General features: G+C 34.5%; 1 protein-coding gene across 1 annotated transcript; it reads left to right on the top strand.

Annotated features, from left to right (window-relative positions):
• The first annotated feature begins 3,244 nt into the window (after window positions 1–3,244).
• LOC115439863 (G-protein coupled receptor Mth) lies at window positions 3,245–13,372 on the top strand. The gene is made up of 8 exons (XM_030163904.2): window positions 3,245–3,648; window positions 6,457–6,625; window positions 8,728–8,907; window positions 9,364–9,442; window positions 10,115–10,305; window positions 10,999–11,164; window positions 11,676–11,849; window positions 12,058–13,372. The coding sequence occupies exons 1-8, from the start codon at window positions 3,295–3,297 to the stop codon at window positions 12,134–12,136; spliced, it is 1,392 nt and encodes a 463-aa protein (XP_030019764.1). The 5' UTR covers window positions 3,245–3,294; the 3' UTR covers window positions 12,137–13,372.
• The last annotated feature ends 1,100 nt before the right edge of the window (window positions 13,373–14,472 follow it).

Genomic DNA, 14,472 nt, shown 5'->3' with positions numbered 1-14,472 from the left:
CTACTGTAATACGATTACGCTACTATGGCAGTGTTCCTAATACCATATTATATATTTAATATGATAAAACAGAAATGTTTATATTTGTCTTAAACATTGTGTACGCACTACGCAGTATGACTACCACGCTGAAATCTGAAGAATTTATACATCGATCTCAATTTGCAATAACATAACTTAATGTGAAGAACAAATAAAGACGTGTGGCGATGCATGCAAGTCTGTATAAGATATTTTCCTTCGTGGGACACCTGCCTCAGTTGCCGCAATTCTTACGTCACTTCTACGATGCGGCGATGCAAACTGAGCCTTAACTTCTAATGTCTTACCGCCATTTTCAATTAACGATTCAAATCGCTTTCTTCAGTCTATCTCAAAAGTTGACCAATCAAAATGTATTTCTTGGCATGCTTTCAAATAAGTTATTTTGATTGGTTCATTCTCAGAATCGGATTGAAGATTGAGATTGGGATCGTTTATTGAATACGGCTGGCGACAAAACCCTTTGTCACGGTGGGTGACAAAGAGTGACAACCGCAATACATTGCTATTCTATATGCATTAAATTTCTGCCTAATTTAATTCTTTTTTGTGGGTTGACGTAACGTTTATTCGAACGAACCACTCATCATGGTATACAATTGTAATAAATTTATTATTACCTATGTTCTTCATTCTTCCCGAGAACTGAAAATAAAAATTCCATTGTGTTAGTCACTGATAAAAAATGTTTATTGTTTCATTACAAATAAATTGCATCATGACATACCTACAAAACATAAACAATACCGAGTAACATTATCTGTTTCCACACGATATTTTAATACTGTTGAACAGAAAACCCCAGCTATGACGAGCTTCCCACTATAAGAACGGTTTATGATAAGGTGTCTTTCCCAATCGCTCGACGTCTACGTAAATGTTACTCTGGACAGCCTGACTGCCTTGGTGGCGTAGTTGTAATGCGTATACGATACGAGTGTGACTAACGCGCTGAGGGCTTGGATTTGAATCCCGGGTAGAGCCAATAAAAATGTGACTGGGTTTTCTTAAAAATTACCCAGTACGGCTCGTAAGGACGTTGGCGGTGTGATATCCCCGTGCCTCAGAAAGCACGTAAAGTCATTGGTCCTGCGCCTGATCTCTCTTCGATCATGTCTTATTTCCGTCTCACCGGACTAGGAGAGAGCAGAGAAAGAAGAAACAAAGAGCGCACCTGTGTATCGCGCACACACTTGTGACCTATATCTCCTGCGTACCTGGTTAAACCTATTCCGTCTACTGTTGCGAATCTGTCTATTGCAAACACGGGCATACGATTTGGAGGACAGATATATTAGTCGAATAGGTAAATAGGGGATTATTTGATTGTTGTATTATACTTTATATCTTTATATCGCCTATAGACGGCATAGGGCCCCCGATTACACTTGAAACGTAAATAACATATGTAAAATACGTGTCTTAGTTCAGATAACCCCAATAACCTTAGATATTAAATATATAACATTACCTACTATGAAGATGGACCTATTTTCCTCATGGACAAACACTTCAATGTTGATTATTTATAAATCGTATGACCTTATAAATAATTCACAGCTCCGTCAAAATGCAAAAAACGGAACCAAATTCCACCAATTTTTCCAAGAAGTTCCTAATTTAAATTATTAATCTTAAATCATATTTTTTTAAAGACACTATCTTTGTATATTGAGTATTTATTATATGGTGTGTATACAGTATCTTTCTATTTTATCTAAGTCCCACGATACTTTTTCTATTTGGTTATATGCAACTCCAATTGCACTTGTGCAAAATTCTTATTTATTTTTAAACATGTTATTTTATGTGTCTTCATTCATTTGAATGTATGAAATTAAAAACATTAACATTACATGAAAATTAACTGTTTGAGAAGCATTTATAGCCTTAAAAATTATAGTCACCATATATCCGCTTCATTTCATAAAACCTCTTTGAAACTCAAATCGAAGTATTTTCACTTAATTATTAATAAGGATGATTTTCTCCAGAAGTTTTGAATAGTTTGCAGCCTTCGTGGCCACGGGGCGGACTGAGATGTTGGTCATCCGAAAAATCCAAGTTACAATATCTACCTACATTTTACAATTATAAAAAACTTTAATATTTTTGTTGTTGACAGTCCGATCTACTCAGAATGAGCTCACAGTGTCTTGAAGTCTGGCAGCCATTATTTTGGGTTCCGAGTTACTGAAAAGTAAAACATAATCCCAGGCTTATGCAAGCTTCTAAACATTTTCTCTATGAAAATTCGGTTGTTTTTTAATTTCATTATCCCCGCGAATCATCTTAGGCAGAGATCGATGTTCTTTGGCAAGGATTTGTGAGTTATCTAGTTGCAAATAATGTCGCCCGTGACCACAAAGGCTGCAGTCTTCGAAACGGGAGAAAATTATAATATAAAAGCCACGAAAAAAATGTCTAACATTCGCGTAAATATAAAAAAATCATTGTTAATTAGTACTGTTTACTTTCAGGTGAAGATAAACTAAGTTCAACAGAGATCGAATATTATCTTATCATTATGAATCATGACAATAAACTATGACGTCACACGGTATACAATCATGGCTGCCGTCTTTCGGTTCTTGTAGGCAATAGACAAAAATTTTAAAATGATTTTACAAAAATATTATAAAAGCAATATATTTTAACATAAAATAATATTGTATTATTTTATTATTTAAGTATCTATAATTTATCAAACATAATATATTTTAAGTTTTATAGTTACAACTGTCAAGTAGCCAATTACCAAATGAGATTAATATATTCATTAAAATAATATGTTTTTGTGAATTAGAATACCTCTTCATAGCACCGATTGAGTCATTATTCTTAGTTCGTTTCCTAACAATTGTCTTATTAAAAAAAATGCACAGGAACTCAAAATCGCTTTATATTCACAAATACTTAAAGCTTATCGGCTCACTTAATCCCTAATGTTGCCAGTTCCGATGATTATGGCACAAAAAAAATGGTAAAAATGTGACAAATACTTACTTTTTTTTATAATTTTATATTTTATTATTTTTGATATTGAGGCACCAAACCTAGTAAAAGCCAACGAGAGTGAAAACGATGAATACATTATGTACGCGTGTTTTATATTAAAACACCAAAAGCGTGCATACTGATAAGGTGCTGTGGTGGTGTGTAGTTTGTGGTTGTGTGCCTGTTACTCATCCAAATCTTGACATTGTGAATATAAAGTTAATTTGACTCACTCCGAAAACAACTCCCGGTGCGATGGCATCGCGCAAAGCAGCAGTATACGTGTTCCTATTATTATACCTTAATACCATCAATAGTTCTAGTGCCTACAAAGTAATAAATAAAACCAATTATGAATTACAATGTGAAGAAAACACGTGCGTGCCGAAATGTTGCCCTGAGGGATACGTAGCAAATCTTCGTAAAAAATGTACGTATTATCCGAATAAAACTCTGGATTTTTCTGGATTGAAAGTATACGATATTGATTTGACAAGAACAGTATCGAATAAGGAAATACTTATCATGCCAACAATGTTCGAAAACGAGACGTTCAAGAATGGCGCAATAAGCTTGACCTATTTTGCATTTAATACATACTTAACCGAGGTAAGTAACAGTCCTTATTAATAATACATAGACAATATCAATAAGTTTGTATATGTTTTACTATTCGTTAGAAGAAAACGTAGAAGAAATATCTCAACGAATTTAAACGAAATTTGGCGCGAGAATTCCGTCACGGCATCCCCTGTCTGTCGTAAGAGGCGAGTAATTGGGGCATAGAGAATCGCAAGATGGACGACAATGCGGGTAGTAGATCTCCCGATGTCATATATGTCAAAAGCGGTTTTTTTCCCCTACAATTAGAGACCCCGCAATACGGTATTGCGGGGTCCCTTCACCACTTATTTGCTCCCATGGAAAGTTATGTCATTTTTTAAATATACTGCATTGTACATTATTTAGAGAACTTGTAAAGGAAAAGGCTTTTCCCGCACAGGAAGCCGTAACCAACACCTAGTACTTTATATGTCTAAAATCGGTATTGTACAGACAGAAAGCAACTAAAGATCCTTCCACCTGTAGCGATTCATTATAATTAGGTGTTTTTATTATTATTGGACCCCGCATTCAATACCGGGGGAAACCTGCGAATGATACTGGAATCCTACGGCTTAACGACTGCAGTGCCAGGAAAGTTTTAATGATATCTGGGAAAGAAAAATGAACCTTATGGATAATGGAGAGAAGGGAAAGACCTAAATGTTCTCAACTTGCTTTATATTACTAAGTGCTGTCCACGGCTAGGCTCGCGTGAAATATCTTTCTGATACAAAAATCCCTAAATTATGAGTATAGTTATTAGTCATAGGCGCCAGGAAGGGGGTGCAAATAGGTTCACGTAAAATATAAGGCACTGCATAAATCTGCAACAATGGGCACTACCGACCATAGAGGATTTTTATGAAGCCTTTACAAAAACCGGCGCGATTTGAATTTGAAAAAAAAGATACTTGATGATATTAATTAGTATAAATGCGTAGGTGCAAATGCGCGAATACTTCGTTTTCCTTTGGTATGGTACAATAATTATTATTATATTACCATCATTCTCCTGTCCTTTAGATTAAGAAATTATTTTAGTATAAACACCAAACTACTGAACTATAAAAAAAAAACTACAGGACCGATCTAAATCATAAATGACTTAGTTCTTAGACAGGAAACATGTAAAAAACCTTCTTTTTTGAAGTCGGTTAAAAAAAGAGTAGGAATTAGTTAATAATTCGCAGGAGGGCGACATCAATTATCTAACGAACTTAGATACATATTATAAGTATAATAAAACTGCGACAATAATATATAAATCATTTTCCTTAAACATAGTAATTCGTAATGAAGACGCAACGCGTGGCCAGGCGCACGCAACATTAATATTGATACGTCTTATTCATGCGTCTAACAATTGCATTTACGACATGTATGTCTTATTGGAAAAGAACAAGGATGTCATCGACAATTATAATTCTTAAGAAGTAGGTATTATATCGAATAAAGAAAGCAGGACATATAAATAACTACTGACCGCATGTTGATATATGGCACACTCATCGATATATTATGTACTACGTACTAGATCTGTTCTCGATCTACGTACTCATTTTGTTCGACTCAACTGTACTGCAATCTGTACACCTGACTTAGGATTATTTCAACATTAACAGCGTGTGGTTATGTACGGAGTGGCGCTCATAATATAAGAACTCGAGTCTAAGTGTAAACCTGGATGTGAATAAAAAATATTTGTGAAATAAGTAAAATTATTTGTTGTTCAAGTGAATAAGTGGGTTATAACAGTGATGTTTTTGTTGCCATTTTAGTTCAGATTTTGATCAGTTTATATGGACGTTCGTGTCTATAGAATATACGTCAATAAGCACGCAATGAATAGAATGAATACAAGCGAAACCAAGAAGCGAAACACATATGATAAGGAAAAACGTTTTTATACGACGCCCGCCATTTTATTCCCGCCATTTATACTATAGCAAGTCTATTAGACACAAAGGGCTGCTACGTGAGAATTAGGCCTTGCGGTCGTCTACATCATATCAATGACGTACCTAAGAAATGAGTCAGTCTGACCCACTGGTCATATAAATGTCGTAACATAAGTACATATAGTAAAAACCCGCCAACCCAGCTCATTACCAGTCTTACTTATAAAAATTTCGCAAAGCCATGCTTAGTTTAAACATAAATTTAGCTCAGTCAGCTGTATGTCAAAACCCGCCATTTTGCCTCTTAATAAGGTTTAAACTAGGAAACCGGTGATGTTTTTGACAGCTATATAAGCAATTCTTAACCACCTCTTAACGCTAAAACAAGTTTATAAGTAAGACTGTATATGTATAACCACAGAAAACTGAACAATACCATGTAGTTTAGTCAATCGACATAAGTTTAATATACTTTGGCGACCGACGTGCAACATCACGAAACGAAACATAGTGAAATCGCAATATGCGACAAAAACGGTCATTGGCTTTTGATCGCCTTGACTTAAAATTTTGATTTATATACAACTGAAAGATAGCATCTGCATTCCTGAGAAAAAAGTTCATGATAAACATAAGAATAGATTCAAAAAATTACCTTTAAAGAGTTCCTTTTAAGGTTCGGAACCCTACATTTTAATTAGGTAGTATAACATTAGTTTTAGGCGCTAAATCCACATGATGTAACTAAGTAAGAAAAACTACAAACAAAAACACAAACAACGAGTTACAATGTCGATTATAAAAATAATACAACTCAATTAAACAACGAAACCTTATTATTTTAGCAATAGTATTTAAATTACATAAGAGAAACATATCAACCTTATGTTAACAATCTAACCAATATTTTCAGGCAGGCTTCCTTTACTTAGAATCACCAAACTCATTTACAAGATGGTTTAAAAGAGATAGCAATCAATTTTGCGTAGATTACGCATTGAAACGAAATAAAGAACCAGTGCTAAAGTTTTGGGCTTCCGTCGAAGACTTTCAGGAACCCGACGAACTCAGTTCCATGTTCGGTAAGAATATTTTTCTTATTTATAAAAAATATTTGTTGTATCGTTTTATATATGCAATCAGTATGCTACAGATTCATGATATTTATATATAATGTAGATAACCCGCTATAGCGTCCCACGTAGTTTACGTTCCGAGATCAGCCTTTGTATATCTCATGCCACTTTCTAAGTGACCAGGATAATTATATTGATCGTTGGCGAATACATAATATGTATTATTTTTTTATTATTTTAGCAGAAGCATTTAAATTACATAAAAGAAACACGTCAACCTTATGTTAAATTATCTCTCCGTAATGGATACTCTTTGAAGCCCCCCTTTACTTATTATTAGGTGCTTTGGCATAACTTACACAAACATTTTAAATTTTTAATAGGATTATTTTAAAGAGTAAGATATGTGTATCAAGTTGTGAACCAAATAAAAAAGTAATATTAAAAAAATAATTGCCCTACCCCTAGAAAAACATCCTTGTAATAAACGAATTTATTGAATGGGAATGATAATTTGCTTCATCTGGTAATGGTTTGAATCTATATTCTTTTTCAGCCTTATGAGTCTGATTCCCTCCATTTTCTTCTTGCGAATCGTATTTTACATCACTGAAAGTTGCGTCCGTCTTGAAACTTCTTGACGGAGTAGATGACGAGCTTTTTCCATGCTCTCCTGTCTTCAGTTTTCCTCAAGGCAGTGGTAATAAGAAGTCCTGTTATAGTTTCTATTTGATCAGACCAGCAGGTAAATGATCGCCCACATGGTCTTCTACCGTCTACTATCCCTACAACCAGTTTGTCAAAGTTATCTAACTGTCTTCGGGCGATGTGGCCAATATAACTTAGGGCTCGTTGGTAGCATATTGTGGAGAGCCTAGAAGCGCTCATTTTACTGAATCTTTTAACGTACCAAAATTTTACATTACGGAGTCTGCCCATTACACCTTTTGATGCTATGATCGCGTCAGGAAAAAAATATTCTTTGTATTTCTCGTCGACCGTTCTGTCACTGACCAACACCGTCGCTTGACATGCACGGATCTTTAACAATTGTCGAGGATACTTTGCGGTTGCCGATACGCGTGGCTGCCGAGACCGGCGTGCGAAGACGACGAAACGAGAAGCTGCGCTAAGAATGCGTTTTAGTGGAGCATAGTAGCGTCCTTCTTGTGGTTCTTTCCATGCATAGCACGGTCTTGGTACGATCTGAGTATATGGCCAAACTCTTTTAAATTTATAGAAACAATATCTACATTATAAAACATTTGAAACAATCATAAAAAGATAACATATGCAGAAAATATGTTTAATTTATTTTTAATATATACTATAAATCCTATTATTTAGATTACTTAGATAGCTATAAAGTTTACAAAAATACGTTAAGCTGTTTACTGGAATGAGAGCCTTATATAGCCGCTGTAGTTCAGCGTTCGACGAAAAATAGTGTTCGTCTCAATCGCCTAGATGCGATTTATTGATAATAATTTCTAGTAGGTGTGATGGATCCTTTTCACTGATCGTACATTGTGGCGTTATACCGCAGGGAGGTATTTCCAAACATGGGATAACTTGGAAATGGCTGCCGCACATGGCTACTATGGCATATTTACACAAAACCTTTCGTACCGCGATCCGATCAACTAATGAAAATCAAAAAATAAGCTTGAAGCGAGTGTACAAATATTTGCAAAACAGTAAATGTTTGTTTGTGGGTGTTTTTTTTCTGTCATAAAACATAAAAACCCTATTACAGCTCCCAAAAACCTTTTTTGGGATAGCTAACTAAGGGCACGAGTGTGGTGGAACGTTAAAATAATTCGGGCAAGCGAGTAATACGCCAAACAAAAACATAGATGGGTCATAAAAATGTCGCTAAAGGGGACACTCTAATAGATAAAAGCAGTCCTAGATGGCACGTTACATGCCTAATTTTTATATAAATAATGGTACATTAACCATTCGGTTCACGATTTTTGTTTCTGTTACACACGGTTCGCCATCCCTGCTTTAGATACTGAGACGGTATCAGCTTATTCATATTATTTTTTATCTATAAGTGCACCATGTGCCACAGAATAATACTATTTTTATTTTATTTGTTACAGCGCAGTGGATAATATGTATTTGCCTTTTAATGGTTTTAATTGTGTTTCCTTCGGTGCCGGCAAACAGAAACTTCAATGGGATAATGTTACTACATGTTATCTTCAGTTTATTTATAGTATTCGTGCTTTTCAAGATCATGAATCTTATGGCTATGTATGAAAATAGTTGCCTTATATTCAGTAAGTTAATTGCTTTTTAATCTGAGAGTACCTATTTCTACTGATGGTAGTAATGGTAGTGCGTAGCATCTGAATAAAACTTTTTATTGCTGTAATATCGCTTCAGTGGCCATCTTCAAAGTATGAAAAACGACCACAAAGTAATTTAAGAGAAGTTTTTGATAACTACCATAGGATTTTATTAAACTGCATCACAATACTATTCCTACGTATAAACGAATGCAGTTTGTAAAGATTTTTTAAAGCTTGTGTTGAAAAACACATAATCGCCCAAACAAGTTATAATAAAATTTTTCGTAAAGATAAATTAAAACCTGGATGAACATTTAAATCATGTTTTTATCAAGAATAAAGTAGAACTTATACAGGAAAAGACCTCCAATCGAGCAGATTCACCAGAAAAGCTAGGTAATTCTAAGACTGTGCATTGTAACTTTGATATTCTTTTTATTGCAGCATTCTCCATGTACTTTTTCTACATTGCGAGCTTTTGCTGGATTAACGTGATGGCCTACAATACGTGGCGAACATTCAGGTATTAATATTTTAAACTTATATTACAGTCGACATTTTATTTGTTTTCGCCCTTTTTATCTAAGCAGGAGATTTCAGATTCTCATTTGTACGTTTCCCCCGATGTAGAAAGCAGGGTCGCCTAACCTAAAAAAATCTAGGTTAGGTTAAATAAGATCATCTCTCAGGAAAAGAAATCATTAATCGAAACCATTTCTGCTTGGAAACTTGTAGGTCTTCCATAAAACCTAATAAGTGAAATAGATATCTGTACTTGTCATAGAATAGCATAGCCCTAAACTATTATTATTTATATTCATAATTATAAAATTCTTATATTATCATTTTATTTTTATCTTATTACTATTTTTTGTCATTTGTACACAATATACTTAGTTCATGTTATGTGTCCACTTTTTCATGTCTTTGGTTAAACGCTCTTTTTACAGTAAACATTATATTAGCAAAATAATTACAGAATACAATTTTAGACATTCTTTTGACAGTGTCCAACCAGAGAGAATAATAATAGAATCTGAGAATAGAATAGTCGCCGCGTGACATATCTTCTCTTCTGCCAGTCTGACCGCGCTACGATAGCGGCGCGTAACACTTTGTTTAAAACTAATGTAATTGCTGCAAAAGGTTCTAATTGAAATTTTATCCCGTAAGTAAAGCATATTTTGTTTCTCAGGGATTACGTCGAAATGCAATCCGCTCGCCACACTAATGGAATTCGGAAGATGGTGGTATATAGTGCATACGCGTGGGGGTTGCCTTTAGTCTTGACAATCTGCATCGCAGTGGTGAACTCTCTCGACCTACGAGATACCATGCCTTGGTTCATCCAACCAAATGTACCAAAACATGGGTGCTTTATCGAAGGTGAATTAACTAGAAATAATTAAAAATAACAAATTTGCTAAATCGGTAAATAAATGAGGGAGTTCTGAGGTAATAAACATAAAAAACACGATGAATTGAAAACCTCATTTTTGTGAAATCTGTTAAAATATATTTACGCATTTATCGCATGGTTTATACTTAGTTCGTATAATAAACAGTTGTGTTACGAACCTGTTATTGCTATATTGAAACTGTTTGGACTGATTACAGAGATATTTGTCCTATGAACACCACCCACCAGGTTAAGTTTATTTTTCCATACTACAATATAAATATTCTCGCGAACCCACTGGTAACATGCCTAGAGTTTTCTCCCACTTAGTCGAGCGGTTAATTGTGGTGGTTTATCAAAAAAATATAACCACATAGTAAACATCTGGTTACATGGTATGTTAGTTGGAAAACAATGTTCTGACTCCGGTTGTTGAGGAGAATAGTGATACCAACACAAAACGAAAGCATTATTCAATTAAATATAATCTCTAAATTCATTAATGTAACCATCATTTCATGACTAACAAGGCTGTTCGAAAGTATGCATAAATCTACTCCATTCCTTGTCCAAAGTCAGAAATCAATTTCTCTGACCGTTTACCTACGTAGGTAGTAGTACCTATTGATCACTTAATACTGTGCACCCTTAATCAAATACTAATTATAGTTTGGTTTCAGGCGGCGAGAAATTACTATACCTGTTAGTGCCGGTTTTCATTTTATTACTGGTCAGTTTAATATTTTATCTGTTGACCACTCGGTGCATATCCGGGATAAAGCAATGGACGGTCCAGAAACCACAGCCGGAGGATATTACTTACCAGTTTCAAAACGATTACAATTGGTATGTACCTGTTTAGAAATTAAAACAACCAGTACCTATTAGCTTTTCCCCAAAATAATTTTTTTTCGTAAGATCTTAAGCCTTTCGTGAACATAACCATGTTTTTAATTATGTTACTTAAGTAAGATTTTGTTTTCAATAAAATATTGTGTTTACTTTGCCAAAACAACTGACAGTTCATAATGCTTTGATATGGTCTATAATTTTTGTTGCATTTTATGGTCATTACCATTCAAGTTCATTCATCATTAAAACTTAGTATAAATACGTTAGTATTATATTTATAGGCATTTATAATGCTTACAAATATAATGTACTGAAAACATGGTGTCGATCTAGTTCTTACGCTACATATAGATTTTGTTCGAATTTTAATCTCAATGTGTTCTAAAAATGACCTATAATATACACAATCTATTATAAGGTCGGGTCTTCGTTTACTTCTAATAAGTACTTCTAGAAACATTAGTTTAATACTAATATTTTTATTACAACATATTGTATTGTACAGGTTTAAGGTGCAAGTGGCAATGTTCATCGCGATGGTAATTCATTGCCTGTTTGAGATGGCAAGCTCGTTGACTACAAATATATACATCACGTACTTCTCTGTTATCTATGGCATACTGTGGGGCCCTCTGTTATTCTCCATATTCATCATCTATTACTGTATGTTAAGGAAACGGTGAGTAAAAAAGAAATATCTTCCTCAAATCTGTCTAAACTCTTGTTTATGTATGTACCCACAGTTAAAGCGGGTCTATTATCTTGGAAAACCTATTCAAACGGGCGGAGCCGTGATAGAAAACAAGTTAAATTTATTTGGACTTCATTAACGATGGGTGTATATAAACTATCCGATTTAAATGTTGATTTATCATTTCTGGTTTCAGATCACCTAATATGTCGTATCCGAGTCAGAAGAAATCTCAGTACGAGCTACGAACATTTGAGAATGCTGCTACGACTTAAAAGCTTTCGAAGTATCAAGAGGCGCAGCGTAATTAGAAAACTAAAATTAAATTATAAGCTTTTGATCGTAACTTAAGTAAATTGTAATCACCAGATGATGGTGGTAGTATGATATATTTTATATTCGACCGGATAGCGATCACCGTACACGAGGTGTTCAAACCCACCATAGCGGCACACGTAAGTGCGTCGCGTTCCGGGATCATCCTGTGTATATCCGGTTCCAACAGGCCGGCATAATTGTGTCGACTGCCGAGGGGTAATCATCTCTCGTCAGTCAACATTCTATTGGACCCCACGCCACTTACCATCGGGTGCAGTGGGGTCCCTTTGCCTTACCAAAAATAACAGCCTAATACCAGAAATGTGAATACGCTATATATTCATTATATTTTTTTAAATAATTTAGTTTTAAGAACTCTACATTTTGCCTAACTAAGCCTGGCATAGCAACAGCAACAGAGTTGCGATAGCCACGGAATTTCACTATGAAATACTGCAAATTTACCAACTTGTAATACTAATTACACCAGATAAAAATATATGCTAAATTGGAATAATTAATCTCATATTATTTAATGCACAACTCATTGTCGGGAACAATTACATTCGGCAGGAAATATCTTATTATCTGTATATGACAATTTATTTATAACTCCTGCTACCACATTTTGTTTAGGTTTTATATGATATCAATTCAGCTGGTTGATTTGGTGTAGTCGTGTCGTTGTTCGTTCGTGTGTGTGTCATTGTCATCGATATACATGGTCATTGTGGTTTCCATAACGATGGAAAATAATAAGAACAAAAACGATGGTATTACTGTTATACTGTTATACCCAAAGATATTAAACTATATGCTTTAAAAGTTAGTACCAATTGATAATAAGTCGCTGTCTTATTTGAATGTGTATGAATGTTGTATGACAAGATGTCGCAGCGTCCTTAGATATTAATACAAAGATATTGTATTTATAGATAACATGCTAATGTTCGCATTAAAAACGTTCAAGTCATGGATATGGACAAAATATGAAGTATTTTACATTGCTGTTTTGCTATTTCACGGTAGATTGAGTAACCATCAAATAAGCGCGATATTTTTGTATGACAATCTTTCCAATGTCCTCTCTATATAATCTTAGAACTCTTTAGTTATACAAAAAAGCATTTGTTATACAGTCGATGTAGCGTAAACTCTACTAATAGTAAATAAACTGCCCAGATTATAAATTCTAAAGGCGTTATTACTCTCCTAACACATTGAAGGCTTTGAAATACTTTTCAGCGAATCATAAATCGTTTTGTGCTAGATTTTGGATGTCGTCATTTTCAAAAAATAACAAATGTGCATTATATATATTGAATATACAATAGATGTTAGTTTACATTAAAGGTACAATGTTGGGATTCATTAATTAGGCTACACTCGTATTATATTTAAATGCGTGATGATGAGTATGTGTGTGATTGACACTGAAAACCGGTGTGGAAAGATTTTTCAGATCATCTCTATGTTACGTCCGCTGCATAATGTCCGATGACGTCATCACCCTAATTAAAGCATATGTTTTTCTATTGTATTATTTGACAGCTGCCTTTAAAACCTTGTAAATGATAATTTATGTTACTCTTTTTTAATCTTATTTAATAAGCCATGTACAATATTCGTATACTTTATAAAGGGAAATAGTCTCGCGACAAAATTATATCTCTACATAGTATAAAACAAAGATTGATTTAATTTTAAGGTCATTATATTTAAGAGCATTTAAATAAAAATTGTTTTAAAAAATATATTTTTATTTTTTCTAAGCTAATCCTTTAATTTAATAACAATATTATACGATTGCATAATAACCAGCCCGCCATCTTGGCCTGTCTGCCATATTAGATTTAGACGGAAGTTGTTTTATTTTGATTATTCTTCTCAGGAAATCCTTCATTTGATATCCATAACATGGGCATAAACGAAAAATAACTAGTCTATCATTGGTTGAGCGTATAAATAACCCATCCAAAGAGAAAAAATGAGAAAGTGTGAAGGCCATGGAAAAGCGAGGCCGAGCAGGCACTACCTACGATGTCCCCTCAAGGGAGGAGGGCAAGGCCTACTAGGTAATACTGGACAAAATTACTCACCGATCTTGCAGTCACGAGGCGCACACCGCGAAGGAGGTCCGGGATGACAGGCGATACTCCGGTTGCCGTCCACGAGCAATGCGGCAGGATGAGGTGCGAGGATCGGCGGGGATGGGGTGATAATTAAAAAGCGAATTAGGAATAATATGGTTTATAGGAATATGGATAAATTTGTGACGTAGACATTTTATGTA

This window comes from Manduca sexta, chromosome 14 (genome assembly GCF_014839805.1).
Source record: "Manduca sexta isolate Smith_Timp_Sample1 chromosome 14, JHU_Msex_v1.0, whole genome shotgun sequence".
Taxonomy (NCBI): Eukaryota; Metazoa; Arthropoda; class Insecta; order Lepidoptera; family Sphingidae; genus Manduca; species Manduca sexta.
This window is presented reverse-complemented; position numbering and strand designations above follow the sequence as displayed.

Excerpts from the sequence above, each read along its gene's own strand:
- LOC115439863 (XM_030163904.2), top strand. The coding sequence starts at position 3,295 with ATGGCATCGCGCAAAGCAGCAGTATACGTGTTCCTATTATTATACCTT. Across the intron at positions 3,649-6,456 it reads TTAATACATACTTAACCGAG|GCAGGCTTCCTTTACTTAGA; the intron begins GTAAGTAACAGT and ends CAATATTTTCAG. Across the intron at positions 10,306-10,998 it reads ACATGGGTGCTTTATCGAAG|GCGGCGAGAAATTACTATAC; the intron begins GTGAATTAACTA and ends GTTTGGTTTCAG.